The sequence below is a fragment of the Mus musculus genome, chromosome 17 (genome assembly GCF_000001635.26).
Source record: "Mus musculus strain C57BL/6J chromosome 17, GRCm38.p6 C57BL/6J".
Lineage (NCBI taxonomy): Eukaryota > Metazoa > Chordata > Mammalia > Rodentia > Muridae > Mus > Mus musculus.
The window spans coordinates 87,416,226-87,430,199 of record NC_000083.6 but is presented as its reverse complement, the minus strand read 5'-3'; the positions used below and the strand labels follow the sequence as shown (position 1 = coordinate 87,430,199).

The 13,974-nt window shown below is 46.9% G+C and overlaps 1 protein-coding gene across 9 annotated transcripts in view; it reads left to right on the top strand.

Moving 5' to 3' along the window:
- Window positions 1-2,118: 2,118 nt before the first annotated feature.
- The window catches only part of Stpg4 (sperm tail PG rich repeat containing 4), a 38,512-nt gene continuing 26,656 nt past the window's right edge, over window positions 2,119-13,974 (top strand). For 3 of the 9 annotated variants that reach the window (XR_001782126.2, XR_385380.4, XM_017317707.2), the window contains exons 1-3: window positions 2,146-2,620; window positions 4,498-4,557; window positions 7,429-7,686. Coding sequence is in view for 7 of the 9 variants with exons in the window: in XM_017317707.2 (XP_017173196.1) it covers window positions 2,369-2,620; window positions 4,498-4,557; window positions 7,429-7,686 (570 nt within the window). In the remaining 2 variants the exon portion in view is untranslated. Of the gene's footprint in view, window positions 2,621-4,497; window positions 4,558-7,428; window positions 7,687-13,974 lie in introns of all 9 variants that reach the window. The other 6 variants (XM_006525070.2, XM_011246698.2, XM_006525072.3 and 3 more) reach the window with 6 other exon arrangements.

The following is a 13,974-nucleotide window of genomic DNA, read 5'->3' as shown; positions in this document are numbered from 1 at the left end:
AGCCCAGAACCCACGTGTCAGTGGAAGGAGAGAAAGTCACAAATCTTAAAACCGGACAACTTTTTCTTAGTTCCTGCCCTGGGATTGAAATCAATTGTGTTTTCACAGAATCACAAGATGTTTCAAGAACAGCAATTAAAAATAAAATGTGTGTGTGTGGTGTTTTGCCTCGGTGTTTGTCTCCTGTGTGTGTGTGTGCCTGGTGTTTTGCCTCGGTGTTTGTCTCCTGTGTGTGTGTGTATGCCTGGTGTTTTGCCTCGGTGTTTGTCTCCTGTGTGTGTGTATGCCTGGTGCCCTGGGAGGCCAGAAGAGGTTGCCACATCCCCCAGAACTGCATTTACAAACATTTGTGAGCCACCATGTGGGCGCTGGGAACTGAACCCAGGTCCTCTGGAAGAGCAGCCAGTGTTTTTAACTGCTGAGCAGCCTCTCTAGTTGTGAACATCAATTTTTGAAAGGACCAGTAAGTTAGATTGATACCAAGCTAGAACTGCTCTTACATAAGGTCCTCTTGTGTTCCGATTTAGGTATGTGTGTGCATGTGTATCCCAGCATTTAAGTAGAGGCCCCAGGGCAGCTTTGAGAGTCAGTTTTGTGCTTATACCACGTGGTTTCCAGGGATGTTAAACTCAACATGATCAGGCTAAGAGGCCCAGGAAGTTGTTTTTCCCCTCAGAGCTCCAGCCCTGAGAATATTTTCAGTTTATATGTATGAGTGCTTTGCCTGTGGGTATGTGTGTGCCCCCTGTGTGTGCCTTGCTCGTACCTACAGGAGTCAGAGGCATTGGATCTCCTGGAATTGGAGTCAGGACTGTGAGCCACCGTGTGAGTGTTGGGAACCTAACCTCAGTCCTCCGGAAAAGCAGCCAGTGCTCCTAGCTGTGGAGTCCTTTCTCTGGAATTAGATGGTTTTAGGGAACAAAGCGAGGGAAGAAACAACCATCTAATTAACTAAAGATCTAAATAACTTTAGAAGTCCCACAGTCTTTACATATTCTTAAAATTTCAATCTCTTTAAAATATCCATCTCTTTTAAAATCCAAAGTCTTTTTACAATTAAAAGTCTCTTAACTGTGGGCTCCACTAAAACAGTTTCTTCCTTCAAGAGGGAAAATATCAGGGCACAGTCACAATCAAAAGCAAAAGTCAATCTTCAACCATCCAATGTCTGGGATCCAACTCACGATCTTCTGGGCTCCTCCAAGGACTTGGGTCACTTCTCCAGCCATGCCCTTTGTAGCACACGCATCATCCTCTAGGCTCCAGCTGCCTGTACTCCACTGCTGCTGCTGCTCTTGGTGGTCATCTCAGAGTGTACTCACTCTTGAAAGTTGGTGGTGAGAAACCAAAACCTCATGCTGTTGAGGGCAGAGACGATTTGGAGCTGGCCAGAGCTGGGTTTGAATTCTTGGGCTTCCGGGTGTCATAGTGTCACTGTCGGAGGAAGCTGTCCTCATTCTTCAGATGGAACCAATTAATGCCTGCCTTGTGAGGGTTGCCTGAAGCGTAAATGGAAAATAAGGTTGAAAAACTTTTTAAAAATCTTTCTGGGGCTGGAGAGGTGGCTCAGTGGTTAAGAACAGTGGCTGCTCTTCCAGAGGTCTTGAGTTTAATCCCCGGCAACCACATGGTGGCTCACAACCATCTGTAATGGAACCTGATACCCTTTTCTGGCACACAAGTGTACATGCAGATAGAGTGCTTATACATAAATCTAAAAGAGAGAGAAAGAGAAGGGAGGGAAGGAGAGAGGGAGGGAGGGAGGGAGGGAGGGAGGAAGAGACTAGAGAGACTGGCTCAGTGGTTAAGAACACTCATGGTTCTTTCAGAGGTCCTGAGTTCAATTCCCAGCAACCACATGGTGGCTCACAACCATCTGTAATGAGATTCGATGCCCTCTTCTGGTGTGTTGTGTCTGAAGACAACAACAGTGTACTCACATACATACATACATACATACATACATACATACATAAAATAATTTTTTTAAAAAGCTATTTGTTTAAAAAAATTTTTTTTCTAGGTTGAGAAGCTACAGCCAAAAAGGTCAGAGAGGCCCACTGGGCAAAAGGCCTATGGAAGAGATGGGTAGGTGGCCTGCTGTCATAGCCAAGGGGCTAGCCTAGTGTTCAGGATTGCCCCGATTCCAACCCAAAGTTGTTTTGATAGAATGGGATCTTAAAGCTAAATATGCTACCAGTTTCTCCTTCTAGGATGTGGGGTTGATGGTGATTGGTGAGGGAATGGTCGAGTTTGTGGGGTGCCTGTCTATACACACCGAAGAACTCGGGCAACTTCACAGTCCCCTATATTTTATGACTCACACACATGGCCATCTCAAAGACCGTCTACTGAGTCAGCTTCGCTGATGCCTGCCTCGTGCCTCGCTTCCCTGTCCCCACCACTGGAGGTGACCTTCAGGATTCTTTCTGCACGAGGCTTTCACGCGCGCAGGCTTGGAATCAATCGGCCCGTGGCCACGGTTCCTAGCGGTTCCGCGGCTGCCAGCACTGACCCGTGGCAAGAGGAGGTCGCAATGGCCGAGCCAACCGTTGTCATAGCCCCCACCACAGTACCAAGAGAAGACCTGGGACATGGGGAGCCGCTCCTCATGACTGCGGTAGGGTAGCCTGCCCCTTGTGGCTCCGCAGCCGGGGCTCAGGGAGCCCAGAGCCTTTTCCGCGTCCCTACTTCAGGCCCTCGAGCTGCTTAGCCTTCTTGCCGAGAGACTCTTATCGAGTCTGGAGCTGCCTGATTCTTTGTTTTATTTGATTGTGATTTGATTTTCTTTTTCTCTGCCACTTCCCTTACCTTCTTTCTCCACCCCTACCCTCCCCGCCACAATTTACTAGCGTCAATAGAGGGATTAGATTTTCATCCTTTCGCTTGCCTCTGTTAAAGAATGCAGTTTGCAGTTCTGCCTGCCCTGCCTTCCCTACTTTAGTACATTAAAAAAAAAAATCGGATGAGGAATGTTTAGCCTATCATTTACGTTCTCCTTTAAAGTGAATCTAAAATGATAGGTGGTTGGATTATAAACCGCTCGTCTGGGTCAAAGGGACAGCTCATTTGGTCTTGTCAATCCGTCAAGACAGTCCGTCCCAGCCCTACCTCCCTTCTCTGCTTTGGAGCAGGATGCGGGAAACCTGTTTTGACCTGCCTGAGAAAAATTTCTTTCTGACTGCAAAATGTGCAACTAAGAAATCAACAGGAATCTAATAAAAGAGTGTGCTGGGTGGGAGGAGACTGATTTGGATGTCTAGCATGGCATCAAACCATGGAAACTCTTTTGCTATTGAGAGGAATGTACGTAGTTCACAGTGGCACTACAGAACTCACGGAGTTGATTTCAGTTAGAAGACAGGGTGGGCCGCATCTGCCATTTTTACCAATTATTCTTTTGGGTATTCTTGCTTGAGATTCCCTATTTCATATTATAAACTGAAAGTAGAATTTGATATTTTCATGATTTGTAATAGCACAAAAAGAAAACCCAAACACCCAGGTTCTGTGGACAGTGGGGCTGAAGAAAACTTGAGGTCATCAAAAGTTTATATGAAGTGCTTGCTGTCGAGACAGGAAACCCAGGGAAACTGAGGCATACCCAATCCATCTGTTTCCTTCTCTCTTTCTCTTCTTTCTTTCTTTCTCTCTCTCTCTCTCTCTCTCTCTCTCTCTCTCTGTGTCTCTCTCTGTCTCTCTCTCTCTCTGTCTCTCTCTCTCTTTCTTTCTTTCTTTCTTTTCTCTCTCTCTCTCTTTTTTTTTTTTTTTTTTTTTTTTTTTGGTTTTTCAAGACAAGGTTTCTCTGTGTAGCCCCGGCTGTCCTGGAACTCACGCTGTAGACCAGGCTGGCCTCGAACTCAGAAATCCGCCTGCCTCTGCCTCCCAAGTGCTGGGATTAAAGGCATGCGCCACCATTCTTAACTTGACAGACGAGATGTTAAAAATAGAACTTAACCATTTATCAAGCAGTGACTTAATAAATGTGGCTGTGTGTACGTGTGTCCCACCCCTCTCTCCATGTGACTCCCTGGCTGGCCTGGAGCTCACTGTGTAGACCAGGCTGGCCTAGAACTCACAGAGATCCACCTGCCTGTCTCCCTTATTAAAGGTGTGCACCACCACACCTCCATGCCCAGATAGTGTTTATTTTTATAGTTCTGTGAGAGAGCACAGCGCAGAAGGGTTGGCTGAGCAACTTGCCCAGGGCATTTAGTCACCACACAAAGGAGTCATGGCCTAATACTACCTAATGCTCTTTTAACATCTCTGTGAGATACAGTATTTCTTTTAATGTCACTAAAGAGATTTTAGATACTAAAAACCTCTTAGCATCTTAACAATGTAAGGAAATAGTACGGGCAAAGCGTATGTCGCTTTCGTTTTAATAATGGTAGGTAGCTACTTGGTTTGGTACGGGCAATTTAGGTTCCTCAGGTAGATAATTTCAAGAGATCACCTTCTAAACAAATAAGCAGATTTTTTGTTTGTTCATAGAAACAAGTCAAGAAGACGCCAGGTCTTGAGAGAGAAGGATGGTGGAGGCTCACAATAACGGTCTGTATACCCTCACTCTTTCCAGTTCCACACTTGTCTTCCTCCCCCTGGTGTTAGTCAGTCCTGCCTTCTCAGGCAGCAACACTTAACTGTGAGAAAACCGAGTCTACTCAGCTCTGCACACATTGCATTTCTGTTTGTGCTTTTAGAACTCGCTAAGTTCTAGAGTTTAGGATGAGACATTAGCTTTAAGCGTCGAATGTAAGAGTTTAAAGCGTGAAAGAGACCTAGAGATCTCGGTGCTTGCTTACCGAGTGGCTCGCGAAGGCCAACCTTCAATCTCGGTCCCATTCAACTCCTCCCACCTAGGATCTCAGTCAGGTCCTCTGTGGAAAGGGGATTTGGCTTCTGGTTTTTGTCACAGAGAAGCCAGTTTGTTAACACGATGTCCTAGTCAGGGTTACTGATGCTCTGATGAAACGGATGAATCACTGCGGCCAAAGCAACTGAGGGAGGAAACGGTTTATTTCAGCTTACACTTTGGGTAACAGTCCGTTACTGGGGGAAGTCAGAGCAGGAACTCAAACAGGGCAGGAACCTGGAGGCAGGAGCTGACGCAGAGGCCATGGAGGGATACTGCTTACTGGCTTGCTCCTCATGGCCTGCTCAGCCTGCTTTCTTAAAGAACTCAGGACCAGGGCTGGAGAGATGGCGCAGAGGTTAAGCACACTGACTGCTCTTCCTAAGGTCCTGAGTTCAAATCCCAGCAACCACATGGTGGCTCACAACCATCCGTAATGGGATCTGATGCCCTCTTCTGGGGTGTCTGAAGACAGTACCACGTACTTACATATAATAAATAAATAAATCTTTAAAAAAAAATAACTCAGGACCTCCAGGCCAGGAATGGCACCACCCACAGTGGGCTGGGCCTTCCCCCATAAGAAAATGCCCTCCTGTCAGATCTTACTTTCTCAGTTGAGGTTCCCTCCTTTCAGATAACTCTAGCTTGTGTCAAGTATGAGTAGCCAGCACGGATGGTAAGTGTGTCAGGTACGTAAGAATAAGCTGGTAGCATATGAAAGAATGGCCCATTCACTCTCTCAAAGGACACTTTTGCATTACAGACATTTATCTATCAAAAGGCTTCAAAAATAGAGGCAAATTTCAGCCAAACTAATTTTAATTTTAACAAAAGACATGGTCTGAGTACTCACTGGAAAGCTAGCCAGAGTCCAGCAGGTGCTAAAACTTCAGGTCCCGCCTTAGAGCCACACTGTGTCCATGGTTTGAAGTACCAAGCCCCTTCTTGGCCATGTGCGCACCTTCCTCCTGAGGCTGCCGCTCTATTTCACTTCACTCTTTTTTTTTTTTTAAAGATTTATTTATTCAAGTACACTGTAGCTGTCTTCAGACACACCAGAAGAGGGCACCATATCTCATTACAGATGGTTGTGAGCCACCATGTGGTTGCTGGGATTTGAACTCAGGACCTTTGGAAGAGCAATCAGTGCTCTTAACCACTGAGCCATCTCTCCAGCCCTTCACTTCACTCTTGAGGCTCGTTAGAAACATTGTATCTGCTAGCCAAGCCACTGAACTCTGTAGTGACTCACTGACCTGCAATCTGTGGCCAGAGAACTACAGCGAGACACTCATTACCTTTCAACAAGGTAACTTTTGGACTAGTGAGAATGTTCAGTAGATGAAGGTGCCTGCCACTAAGGCTGAGGTCTATCCCCAGGCCCCATGTGGGGGAAGGGCAAGAATTAACTCTACCCTTTGACCCTTACATGCACACCATACCTGACATGCCAGACCTCACTCCACATACACAAAATAAATATATAAAATATGCCTTTTTTTTTCTTACATCGGTTTTCACTATATAGCCTTGATTGGCCCAGAACTCATTATGTAGATCAGGTTGGCCTTGAACTTGCAGAGCTCTGAGATTCAAGGGCACTTGCAATAAAGTTGTTTATTTTATTTATTCTCTTTACAACTTTATTTTGTGTCTATGAGTACACTGTAACTCTCTTCAGACACATGAGAAGCAGACATGGGATCCCACTAGAGATAGTTGTGAGCCACCATCCACTGAGACATCTCTCCAGCCTGCCTGTAATAAAGGTTACAGGTAACTTTTAGCCCTGGTTCTAGTACAATGTCCTGAAGTTGCTTCAGAGAGGAATTACTCACAGTGCTTTTGAGATTTTTCTTCTATCACAAATGTTTGGGAGCAGGTGGCTGGAAAAATTCTGGCTCAGTGGTGAAGAACAATGACTGCTCTTCCATGGGACCTGGGTTCAATTCTCAGCACCAACATAGCTGCTAACTGTTGCTTAATTCTAGCTCCAAGGGATTCAGCATTCTGCACTGACTTCTGTGTATTCTGCACAAATGTAGTATTACCTAATATATAAAATAAAAATAAAGAATATTAAGAAAAATGTTTGTTAGAGGTGGGAGAGATGGCTCAGCAGTTTAGAGCACTCGTTGCTCTTGCAGAGGTCCTAGATTTTGGTCTCAGCCTTTACCTGGTAGCTTACAATCATCTCTAACTTAAGTTCTAGGGGGTCCAATATCCTATCTGACTTCTGTCGGCACTGGACACACATGTGGTGCACAGACAGACATTCAAGTAAAACACCAATCACACCTCTAATCTAATACTTGGGAGGCAGAGGCAGGCAGATTTCTATAAATTCAAGGCCAGCCAGGGCTACATAGTGAGACCCTGTCTCAAAACAAAATTAAAACACACAAACTCACATTCAATATTGATTCACATACAGTATAATAAATTTAAAATATTTGTTAAAATTGATAAAATTTTTTTTTAAAGTTAGAAATGACCCTTCAAGGACAATGCCTTAGGGGAAGTCACAGGTCTACACAGATCTTACAACCAATGTCAATTCTCCACAGGATACTCCGATACCTGGTACTTACCATTTCAGGACTTTTACTGAAGAAGCCCTATTAAACCCAGTGAAAATAACCTACAACTTTAAAAACGAAGGGAGGAAAAAGCTCCCTCTTGTGCTGAGAAACGATCCGGTCCCAACTGACCTCCCACAGTACAGTCCTCCTGACTTCTTGGAGCTGCTGAAGAAGCAGACGGCCTCATACTCTTTCAAGGACAAACCCCGGGCAGACCCCAGCACACTAGTTGACAAAGATGAGGTAAGATGCTACTAGCAGTGTTTGGTGAGAAAAGTTGCAAGAATACATGGCGTGTGTGTGTGTGTGTGTGTGTGTGTGTGTGTGTGTGTGCGCGCGCACGCGCATATGCTTTAGACACAGAGTATAGATGCAACACTTAAGGAAACCCCCAGCATATCTCATTCCCTATAGAAATCAAACAAGGCAGAGACTGCTCAGTGGTCAGAACACTTGCTGTTTGCAGATGACCTGAGTTCAGTTCCTTGCAACCAAGTCAAGCACCTGGCAACTTCAGCTCCAGGGGATCAAATGCCTCTGTTCTCTTTAAGCATAGATCTGAATTTACATTTACACACACACACACACACACACACGCGCACGCACACGCACACACATGGCCCTACACATACAGCTTCAGGGGATCAAATGCCTCTGTTCTCTTTAAGCATAGATCTGAATTTACATTTACACACACATGCACACGCACACGCGCGCACACACACACACACACACACACGCACACACATGGCCCTACACATACAGCTTCAGGGGATCAAATGCCTCTGTTCTCTTTAAGCATAGATCTGTATTTACATTTACACACGCACACACACACGCACACACACACGCACACACACACACGCACACACACATGGCCCTACACATACAGCTTCAGGGGATCAAATGCCTCTGTTCTCTTTAAGCATAGATCTGTATTTACATTTACACACACGCACACACACACACACACACACACACACGGCCCTACACATACAGCTCCAGGGGATCAAATGCCTCTGTTCTCTTTAAGCATAGATCTGTATTTACATTTACACACGCACACACACGCACACACGCACACACACGCACACACACATGGCCCTACACATACAGCTCCAGGGGATCAAATGCCTCTATTCTCTTTAAGCATAGATCTGTATTTACATTTACACACATACACACACACACACACACACACACACACACACACACACGCACATGCACACGCACACATACACACACACACATACACACACACATACACACACACATACACACACACATACACACACATACACACACACACACACACACACACACACACACGGCCCTACACATAACATAGAAACAAATAAACCTAGAAATGGAACAAGGGCCGTGTAGCTTGCAAATGTGTCCAGTAAGATATTTCCTGTGAAGCCTTTTTTTTTCTTTTTTTAAGATCCATTCATTTACTTTATGTGAGTGCACCATTGCTGTCTTCAGACACACCAGAAGAGAGTCTCTGATCCCATTACAGATGGTTTTGAACCACCATGTGGTTGCTGGGATTTGAACTCAGGACCTCTGGAAGAGCAGTCAGTGCTCTAAACCTCTCAGCCATCTCTCCTCCGCCCCACACCCCTCTTCTGTGAAGTCCTAACTGACCCTAAAGAGAATGCGCGGAGTCAAGTCCTGGCAGGATTCCTCCCCTGGGGACCCTTGGCTCCGGCTTTGGCCCACGCTCTGGCCTCTCGAAGTGGTTGATCCTGTGATTCCTCTAGGGAGGGCTGACTTGCTGATCGGCCTTCATGTCAACTGCTGAGATGAGGAGTCTGGTAGGGAGCACCAGTAGGGAGCACCACGGGAGAGCTCCGTGTAGGCTGGCTGAAAAGCACCTAGTTAGTCTTATTTATAATTGTGTGTCTGTGTGTGTCTTTCTCCTTTCTTTGTCTTAATAGTCCCCAAATGAAAATAAGTAACACCATCAGTCCTCACGATGCATGGCAGCTGGGTGAGAACAGGGGGTGGGGGTGTCGCTGGGCACAGTCACACGTGCCTACAATTCCACACTGAGGCTGAGTGAGGCACAACCATCTCAAGTTTCAAGCTAGTTTGGGCTGCATAGCACCCTGTCTTCAGCCGAGAACAGTGGCACACTCCTTTAATCCCAACGCTTGGGGTTAGGGTGGGGGACAAAAGAAGGCAGATCTTTGTGAATTTGAGGCCAGCCTAGTCTATATAGTGAGTTCTAGTATAGCCAAGACTACATGGAGAGATCCTATCTCAAAACAACCAAGCTAACAAACGCAAAAACCCCTGCCTTCCAAAACCATAAACAAGGGAGTGATTGCTAAGTGAACATAAAACTCTCAGCTGGATGGATATGCACGCGTACATGGCGTCATGGCGGCTTGCTAATGCTTCACAGGTCTGTGCTGTGAGCGTAACAGACTGGTAAAGGCTCGTTAGACAGTCTTACCCTATTTGCTTCAGTGGACAAATACATACCCTGGGTTAGACTTGGCTTTTTCTGGCTTGGTATCAGGTAACCAAGCTGCAGGTGAGATCTTCCTGACCGCCTTGGCTTTCTCTCCTGTCTGCGTTCTCTCCTGCTCCTTACCCATCCCCGGGGCCGGCCAGAGGCTCACGGCGCAAACACAACACAGAAGGTTGTATCAGGCACAACTGAAAACCTTAATTAAACGGCTCACTGTTTAGCCTCCCCTGGAGGGAAGCCTTCTGCAAAGACGCGTCTCCGGCTCCTCTTCCTCATGCCCCACAAAGGACCAAGTTCCAGAAGCCGAGGAGTCCAGTGAGGAAACTTTGTGAAGGATTCCGAGAACACGGTCAGGAGGAAGACGGAAGAGACAGAAGGGGTGCTGTCTGCGTGCCTGTGCAGTTCAAACTCCTGATGTTTCAACAGCCAGCCTCAACGGAGTAATTTGAATTGGGGCAATCAATGCCATTTAGTAAAATTGTATGACGTTCTCAGTTTTCCATACCAGTGGCTTTTGGTTTGTGTTTTCGGTATTTTGAGACATAAAAGTGGGATATCTCTCTCCCGACCTGGCCTGCTTTCCCCCAAGTTGCAGTTAGCCACTGGCCCACGGTTCCCCTCCTGACTCCTTAGAGAATTTGACTTTCTTCCTGCCATCCCCACAGCGATTTCGGCGCTCTAGCGATGATTTGCCAACAGCCTGGCTTCTTGGCTTCTTCACTGCTCCTCTATCTCAGCCACTCCTTAGATTTTTTTTTTTCAAGACTCATAATTTCAACCCTCCATGGTCTTAGGTAAGTGACTCCTCTTCCCCCGCCCCGCTCTAGTGACCCTCCCCCATCCCACCGGAACCCTCGGACCCTCCCACCGTAATGCAGTTTACATTGCCCCTGCTTCATAGTTAGTCATGGTGCCCGTTCCCCATGGTCATCGACATCTCTTGCTTGTTTTGGCAAAGCCACACCTTGGTTAAACCTCACTGCCTTTCTGGTAGCTGTGATCATGGTGGAGGGGGACGATCTCATTTTAAGTCCCTCACCGCCAGGGAGCACACAGTGGGCCTAGTGCTTCACCACTAGTGAGCACACAGCAGGCCTCACAGTTGGTTTGCGCCCTCACCCTCCAGCCTGTCCTGTCTCCTCCACCCTTCTCTCTCTGACGCCACTTTCCAGTCCTCAGTCTTGGTCGTCTCCTCGGCCTTTTCAGGCACCTTGGAGTGCCGGGACACACATACTCCTCCCCATCCACCCTGCCCCACTGCACGGTGAGCTCAGCCCGTCTCCAGGTGGCAGACACCCAGAGTGGAGATTCCCAGAGTCCATGTCTCCTGCCTCGATGTCTCCCTTGAGTCCCGCTGCCACTCTGGTCCCTTGCACTGAACGGTGAATGTTAAGCCTCTAAATCTCAGACAAATCCTGACATGTTAGGTAGGTCAAGTCTTGGGACTGGAGAGCCATTTTGCACGTTGTCACTGGCCTCTACACAGGAGATGTCCCTGGTAACCTTCCCACCAGGTTTTAATAACGAAAACTGTCACTAAACATTGCCAAATATCCCCAGTGAGGGAGGAGGTGCGTGGCCTCCAACCACTTTTTCTCACAGCTAACAGGCATGTTGGGAGTGGAACTGCTTGCTCCATCTCTTCCTTAGGGAACTCATTATGGGTCTGTAGAAGCGGCACTGCTGGCCCTGTCCACGCCCGTGTTGCTCTGTATTTCGCAGTTCCACCACATCGCTTTTCCGATTCTCAGGGCCCTTTGACGGAGCCCTTCGATATGTCAGCATGTGGATTCGTGGCACTTGCGTGTGATCATCAGTGACTGTTATACGTTGCTCCTCGCTCTTCAAGTGTATTTTTGTGAATTCCCCAAGGCCCGGGTTGAGTGTCTCACTTCCAGAGAAGGTTTTCTTTCTCCTTCTCAGCTTCAGGGGAGCTGCTGGGCTCGCACTGCTGGGAATGCACCTTTCTCTGTGCAGTGGCTCGCTCCTGTAAAGCAGACCCACGGAATCTATGCAAATAACCAGCCCATGGTTACCTTCCCTCCCCCCAGCAGGGGCTTTCCCCTTTCTGATCCTGCTTGATATGAAGGCAACCCTCTGCAGTCCCTTGCCAGTGGGGGAGGTGGGAGGGCTGACTCTCAGGAGCTATCTTTTTGGGGGTCTCAAATACCTATGGGTGGGGACCTCTAGGCCACCGTATCCCCTCATTGGCTGGCCCAGGCTTTGGCCTCTGCATACTTCTAGGGCTCTGAAGTTCCCTCAGACTCAGGTGTACTCCCATGCCTGGTTTGGTCTGTTCCCAGCAAACATTACCAGGCTAAATCCGGCCCTTTAATCTCCCTGGTTCTCATTGTCTCAAGTAGGAGTCTTATCCTTGCTGCCTTGTTACTTATGTCTGCACATGTTTAAATGCTCAAATTTGTTTTAGCATTTGCCCTCCCTTCTTAGCTGCCTGTACTCAGAGGATTCATTTGAGTAACCTAACCTGTCACTAGCAGGAACCAGGGCTTTCCAGAACCTTCTCCATATAGTTTGAGCTCTCTATACATCGTTTTTCAAAGTTGTAGATGTATCTGATGAGCAGACATATCCTTCACATTCAACCGATTCCTGCTGCTTGTCTGTCCGTCTGTCCCATGGCAGGACAGTTTTGTGCTGTGGCACTCCCTGCAGAGGAGGAATGTCACCATTGTAAATGGTCCCTATCACTTCAAACAGAAATGGGGGACTTGCATAAATATAAATGTGATAGCGGGAATTCAGAACAGCCACCTCCAGTAAGTTATCTGGGTCACAATTTCCAGACAATGACAAGACAGAAGTTAGTGGACTGAGCCCTGAGCACTGTCTGTCACCCAAAAGAAGGCAGACCCACTGCTGTAAAGATGCATAGCTTCCAGAAAACGTTGGCTACTCTGTCTTGTACACCTGCCTTCAAGGGTGAGAATGAGCCTTGCTCTCTTACCATGCAATCGAAACACACATTCTGTCCTGGGCAGGGGACAGGAGTGAGAAGCTCGTGACAAGATACACCACTGACAGAAAGACAAAGTGACACTCGACTGCGACTCATCACAAAGGACAATAAGACAATTTCACCTGATAACCAAAAACTGTGTGTGCGAAGGAGACAAGAACAAGACGGTATTGCCATTTCTGATGTGAAGAGCAGGTGGCAAGGGGGTTTGTAAGGCAACTCGGCAACCTAGACATATCTGAACTATATGGAGCTTTAACTATGGTAATGCCAAGTTAGGTTGTTTAGGGAGCGAGCTCACATTAGTAGCATCTGCAGCCTCATCTCACATGGTAGTGTTGTTTGCATTTCTTTAATTAGAGGATTGATATAAATACTAGATCCTCCTGCATCCATGAGACAGCATACGTGAAGCACCCCATTCAAAACAATGAGGCGTTGATGTCAGAGTACCTTAGGTTATTATTAAATGAAGGAAGTTAATGTAAATGAATTTTACAGCCTAATCCACTTGCACGAGTGACGATGAATGTGCACTTCTGTGCGGTCTGATCGCCTCTCTTTCCCTTAGTATAGTCATTAATGGTGGCTCACGGTTGGGGAGTAGGCCTAGAGGGGGGCAAAGAGAGTCATCCTTCATCTTCCTGAAGTGCTTGAGTTTTTTTCAGTGTGTGAGTTGTGAGTTGTGTTCTTTCTCAATAATAATAATTTTAAAAAATCGACCCGGGCAGTGGTGGTGCACGTCTTTAATCCCAGCACTCGGGAGGCAGAGGCAGCCTGATTTCTGAGTTCGAGGCCAGCCTGATCTACAGAGTGAGTTCCAGGACAGCCAGGGCCACACAGAGAAACCCTGTCTCGAAAAAACAAAACAAAACAAAACAAAAAAATCCAGCTAATGCTTGTTTGTATCCTCAGCGTGCTTACTCTCCAGCTTAGAGCCTCTCTCGTGTACTTCCTAGCTTGGGACTATGTCCGTGAAAATCACAGTTAAACAAATGAAGTTGAAAACAGCCTGGAGCTTCTGCCTGGATTCGAGTTTGTGTTGCTCGTTAGCTTGGAAATGGGAAAGGAA